Here is a 6,312-nt window from a genome sequence, read left to right as displayed (position 1 = left end):
CTGTTTGTTTTACTCCAAATTCAGCAGTAACTGGATTCATTCACAGGGACAAACCCTTCACTGGATGCTTTGGTTTGTTATCATAAGTACACCCCGTGATTTGTGTCTGAAGTAGAGCAATCACCATTTCAATTGTAACAAAAGAACCATGTGGTGTTTTTGTTCTGTTTGTTTAAGAACATGGCAGTACTATACTGATTTACTGAAAGACCAGCGTGACTAAATTTTAGTCATACGTACTAGAACTCTGAAGTTTTTGTACATACTGTGTCCAGCATAGATTGCTGATCATGAAGCAGCTTTTATGATTTCACATTATTATCAGCATTCTGATTTCTTAAGGAACTCACTAATTTCTAAAGCCAACATGACTGGCAAGTTCAGTGCCAAACTGGCCAGTCACAGGCAGTCAACATGCCGCCTATCTGAAGCCCCAACACTCCTACTCATCTAGAGACTGCCTGTGCTAATGATGCTCACAGAGCCGTCAGCTCTGCCACCTGGTGGCCATACGCAAACATGCAGGGATCCTATCTTACATGACCGTGATTAAAACATTCAGGGATTGCAACTGCGGTTGGAAGGAAAACCAGCACACACAGGGGTCCCCGGGATCAAGGCTGGGAACCACTGATATAGTGCCCTGGCCCCAGTCAGTTACATATTCAGGTTCCCTAATCCTGATTCAGCAGCTGCCTCCATGTTTTCCAGGTCATTGGTACATGACAGATTCTCTCTGGTTAGTTGTGAACTTCAAACAGTGAACAGGATGTGTTGACAAATGAATACATCTCAACTCACAGCTCAGTTTAGGCACGTCGCTCAAGGGTTAGGACAGCAGCAGTGTCCCACCGGGGAATCGAACCCGCAACCTGGGAGGCCCATGCCCTGTTCCTTGCCCGTTACGCTACACCACCACTTGTTCCTCGTTTCTCAGGTACTCCTGTAAATCTAATGTTGGTCAAAGAAAAGGCTGACAGTCACACGATACCGAACGGGGAACAGAGGAGCCAAAATGGCTGTAAAAAAAAAAACCGAATTTGTTACTTTTGGAGTTCACAGTGAAAACCTTTTCTTCTGTATTTCACGGAATAAAGTACAAAAAAAATCTTTAAGAACATCTTTATTTGAACATTGAGAAAAGGTCACACAGAATGTGGAATACGGGAGTCAGAATGTGAGTCAGAAGTAGTTTCAGTGAATCGTGAACATTCTCAGCAGCAGTGATTCAAAATAAAAAAGCAGAGGAGATTCAGCAGGAAAATAACGAGATGCGATTCTGCATGAGGTCACCTGACACCATCATCCCAGTCCAAAGCGCGGGGCTGCAGTGGCATCAGAAGAACAACAGGGGGCGCCCCCTTTGGCCATTCCTCGTCATAATGCGCCCCGAAGCAAAGAACTTGAGATGACTGGCTGTGGAGGATAAACGCAGGAAAGCAGCATTACGTAGTGGACTATACTGGACCAGAAAACAAACACACACACACACACACCCCACTGCACTCTGAAAGGGAGCCGCTGCATTTTTACTGTGAAACTTCCCGCAGCTCTTTTTGAGCATTAATGTTTTTCACGCACCACACACACTTAAGGACTGGTGTAGGCGTCATGTTCCAAGAACTCAACTGCTTTTTGCGTATGCCTGTTACCCCGAATTTTGTCATTTTCTTTCGAAAAATTAAAGGCGAAAACAATAAGCCTTAATTATTTAGTAGACTCCTTGCTGTGATTTCATAATAAAAAGCAACAACACTTGAGCCAATTATGTGCATGAGTTGGTGTGAAATCCCAAAACACATGGATCGTCATTGTGTACCCACTGGTGTTGGGGTGTGTGTGTGTGTGTGTGTATGTGTGTACGAGTGCTCTGACCTTCAGCACCTCACTCTACTGGCTCTTCAGCGCCTCCTCCAGGGCGGACAGCAGCACTGCAGGCTCAGGGAACTTGAGTTTACGAGGGGGACCTTTCTTAATCCCAGACCACAGGCTCACCTCTGTGAGAGAGAAGCACAGATACTTACATTCCTTATGCAACCACATCTACACATGCACAGAGACTGATACAGGGACAGGGATAGAGACAGAGGGACAGAGAGACAGGGACAGAGAGACAGAAGGACAGAGGGACAGAGACAGGGACAGAGAGACAGAGGGACAGGGACAGAGGGACAGAGACAGAGAGACAGGGACAGAGAGACAGGGACAGAGAGACAGGGGGACAGGGACAGAGAGACAGGGACAGAGAGACAGGGGGACAGGGACAGAGAGACAGGGGGACAGAGGGACAGAGAGACAGGGACAGAGAGACAGAGGGACAGGGACAGAGACAGGGACAGAGAGACAGGGACAGAGATACAGGGGGACAGAGAGACAGGGACAGAGGGACAGAGACACAGGGACAGATAGAGACAGAGGGACAGAGATACGGAGGGACAGAGAGACAGAAGGACAGAGGGACAGAGAGACAGAGGGACAGGGACAGAGAGACAGAGACAGGGACAGAGGGACAGGGACAGAGACAGGGACAGGGACAGAGAGACAGGGACAGAGAGACAGGGACAGAGGGACAGGGACAGAGAGACAGGGACAGAGGGACAGGGACAGAGAGACAGGGACAGAGAGACAGGGACAGAGAGACAGGGACAGAGAGACAGAGACAGGGGGACTGAGAGACAGGGACAGAGGGACAGGGACAGAGAGACAGGGACAGAGGGACAGGGACAGAGGGACAGAGAGACAGAGGGACAGGGACAGAGAGACAGAGACAGGGACAGAGGGACAGGGACAGAGGCGATGTGCTCACCCTTCCCCTCGCTCAGCAGCGTGACCTCGAAGCTGTTCCGTCGGGGCTTCTGGGGGTTCAGCAGGACTCTCAGGTCGGGGTGGGCCGCCTGGAGGGCGCCCCGAATCCCCTCTGCATTACGCCCATACACGCGTCAGCTCTTACTGCAAAACACACACACCCATCAGCTCTTACTGCAACACACACACACACACACATACAGACACCCGTCAGCTCTTACTGCAACACACACACACATCAGCTCTTACTGCAACACACACACACACACACACACCAGCTGTTTTTGCACAGAGCAAGTTTGCATGTCCAGACTGACCAGTGCTCTATGACCACCCTCTGCCCCTCCTCTTTGTCATCCTCCTCTTCCTCCGCTTTTTCCTTCTTGTTCTCCAGCGCTGGCTCCTCCCCCCCCTCAGGCTCCGCCTTGCGCTTCCTGCCACGCCCACCTGTAGAAGGAAAGAAGGCAGAGAGTCTTTAGACTCACACTAGGGTTGGCCAATCGTCTGTATGTTTAGATAAATATGACCCTCAGCGGTCGCCTATCGACCGGGGGGGGGCGGTGCGTTTGTCATGAACAGGTCAGTTATGATGTTGAAATTTTCTGAATTTCAATTTCACTTAATCTCCCTCCCCTTTCTGTCAAAGAAAAAGTTCCAGTAGGAAAGTGTTACTCATTTAATCAGCCTTTTAAATCGTACGGGTCGGGACGACAGATCACTACAGGCAACCCTGTAGGTGGCGTTAAAACGATCCAATAGTGTTACAGTTTGCAGTCCGAAACCCCGGAAGTGACCACATTATCCAGGACAAAAATTAAATTGAAATTCAATTGGCCGTATCGTTTCATTTTCATGGTGCTGTGGCACAAGGGTGACATAATGCAAACGGGAAGCAATGCCGTTAGATTTCATATATCATTTTCGCGTGGTCACGCAAAAACCCAGCCAAAAGTCAAATTGAAAATGCAGTCCTTTCTTTGCATTTAAAACGTTTTTAATAATTTACCTATTTGTTTATATAACTGATATATTTCACTTTGACCGTTCAGCATAAAAGTTAGCCATTTGCAGCCACAACGGTGGCGCATTTTTTCCCAAAGCAAACAGGAAGACAACAACACAGCGATAGCCTACATGAACAGGCACGCTGAAATACTAATAATACAGTCAGTTGGAGATGCGACGCTACTTTCCAAAAACAAACATTTTAGGTAAAGTCGTACAGAGTTATTCAATGCGAACTTCTAACCATCATATAGCTATGGCGAGGGAGCTAGTAAGCGAACATGGCATGCCCACTCTATCCAACGGAAAATAAACAGAGCGGTATGACCGGTTCAGTCCTTGCACAGTTAAAGCTACCTTCACAAACACTCATGCCCACCTGGTTTTGCACGAGACGCCATTGTAGCCCTGCAGACAAGCCGCCAACTGGCCTCGCGCGCTTTCGAGTTACGGCACAACAAGGAACATTCCAATAGGCGATAAGAGGGGTGACGGAGTTTCTGGGGCAGACCATTTCCAGAAGTTTATTTCCCCACTATAAACACGTTTTAAACGTACAAAAATGAAGCAATAATTAAATAAAAAATGTGAAATAAGTAAATTAAATTGTTATATATTTGAGGTACTTCATTCGGCAGGACTTTTGCCTGTCTCATTTGTTTTCAAGATGTTAAAAATAATTGCATAGAAAGTTAAACTCCAGAGTATACATTTTTACAGGAAATTAACTTAGCTGCAAATGTGGATGTGCTTTTTAAGATTAAAAACTTTGGAATGGTGGGATGGGGTTGCATTTCATTGCATGAACACAAATATTAAATTTCTTCCTCTCTGGAATGTATGTTTTCCTGTATTTTCTTTAGCCGTCTTATGATTAATCAAAAACTCTGGAGCCTCCTAAGCACCACTAATTCAAGAATCGCTGCAAAAAAGCAAGTCATTGTAATTTGCTGATATTTATTCAGTTGGCATTCACAACAGTTCACTATTTTATCTCTTAACACGGTAGCAGACATGCGTTCTGCTTTTCCATCCCCACAAGCATACTTCAAAGTGTCTATCTCCACCCAGCATAACCGTGGGCCATGTCCAAAACAACTATACTCAATAGTAAATGGTAAATGGACTGCATTTATATAGCGCTTTTATCCAAAGCGCTTTACAATTGATGCCACTCATTCGCCAGAGCAGTTGGGGGTTAGGTGCCTTGCTCAAGGACACTTCGACACGCCCAGGGCGGGTTGAACCGGCAACCCTCCGACTGCCAGACAATCGGTCTTACCTCCTGAGCTATGTCGCCCCACGTAGGCAAGTAAGGTGAGTACACTGGATGAAAATGTTAAGCAGGCACACTCTTCTCTCTAAATGTAGTGTACTTAAGAAGCCCTGGATGATATCCTTACTTCCAGGGTTTCACTGTGTGTTAGTGTAATCAGGATCACTCTATTCAGGAAGTAAGCCATGCTATTTAGGAGGTCCCACACAATGGTGTGGTGGGTCCCATAAATCAGACAGGAAGAGGCGGGGCCTTTTTACTACGAGGGCGGGACGTCTTACGACACTTCCGCAGCACCATTACAAAATAGTACAGAGGATATTTTTTTTCACACTGCCCATTGCGTACTAGAAAATACACACCAAACAAGTAGGCAGTAGGTTTAGTACATATTTTGAGGACACAGCAGTTTGGAGGCTGTTTTCGGAAACGGCCCTGCGCATGCATGTGCACGATCCCATGGTTGATGCCAGGGTTCCACCCGTCTTCCCCCAGCACCAATAAGTAAAACACGGACCCAAAATGTCCACCCACAGTCCTGAGTGATTCAGAGAGGCCTCTCACCCAAATATCTGACACATGGAACAGGAAGTGAGTCAAGTTCTACCCCATGCAATCTGAACACATTATACATTAATAACTAGTCTCTGATTAAGAAATGTAAAACATAAGCAAGAACAAGGATAGCTCATAGAAAAAGGCGATCACAGATTTTTTTTTTTACAATTTTAGCATTACTTTAAAAAAAAAAAAACCTTTATTGGTACAAAAACAGGTAATCAGAATGAAATACTAGGTAAAGCCCATAACATTATTAATGTTTTAATGGGCTTTACTTCCCTCGCGTACATGGACTAACTATAAGGGGCAGTGTTGTGCCATAATGGTTTGAGAACTGGGTCTGTAACACAAGGGTTGAGGGTTCAGTTCTCAAATGGGTCACCACTGTTGTGTCCTGGAGAAAGGAATTCTACCTGAGAGAAACGGGGCAGCAGGGCAGGAGGGCGGGTACAACGGGAAACTGCAGAGCGCTGTGGGTGGGCATACGATCGCTTTTATCTTCCGTTTGATCCCTAAACACAAAAAGAAAGAACTCTGCCACTGGGCCCTTCAGCAACCCTACAAACTGCTCCAGTGGCTTTACCCCTGTTCTCTCTCTCTCCCCCTCCCTCCCTCTCTGTGTCCTTGAAAAAGAGAAACATGTTCTCAATGGATCTTCCCAGGTT

General features: G+C 46.5%; 1 protein-coding gene across 2 annotated transcripts; it reads right to left on the bottom strand.

The window, feature by feature from the left end:
• Positions 1 to 1,108: 1,108 nt before the first annotated feature.
• On the bottom strand, positions 1,109 to 4,331 carry selenoh (selenoprotein H). 2 transcript variants are annotated; one of them, XM_064342321.1, is made up of 5 exons: positions 4,190 to 4,331; positions 3,123 to 3,252; positions 2,807 to 2,949; positions 1,876 to 1,997; positions 1,109 to 1,416 (listed from the first exon to the last, which is right to left on the bottom strand). In XM_064342321.1, the coding sequence occupies exons 1-4, from the start codon at positions 4,209 to 4,211 to the stop codon at positions 1,891 to 1,893; spliced, it is 402 nt and encodes a 133-aa protein (XP_064198391.1). In that variant the 5' UTR covers positions 4,212 to 4,331; the 3' UTR covers positions 1,109 to 1,416; positions 1,876 to 1,890. The 2 variants fall into 2 exon arrangements, with proteins under 2 accessions (XP_064198391.1, XP_064198392.1); XM_064342322.1 differs by having other exon boundaries at positions 1,885 to 1,997.
• Positions 4,332 to 6,312: the final 1,981 nt, after the last annotated feature.

This window comes from Anguilla rostrata, chromosome 7 (assembly GCF_018555375.3).
Source record: "Anguilla rostrata isolate EN2019 chromosome 7, ASM1855537v3, whole genome shotgun sequence".
NCBI lineage: Eukaryota > Metazoa > Chordata > Actinopteri > Anguilliformes > Anguillidae > Anguilla > Anguilla rostrata.
Note: the sequence above shows the minus strand (reverse complement) of the source record. Positions and strands in the feature narration are given on the sequence as shown.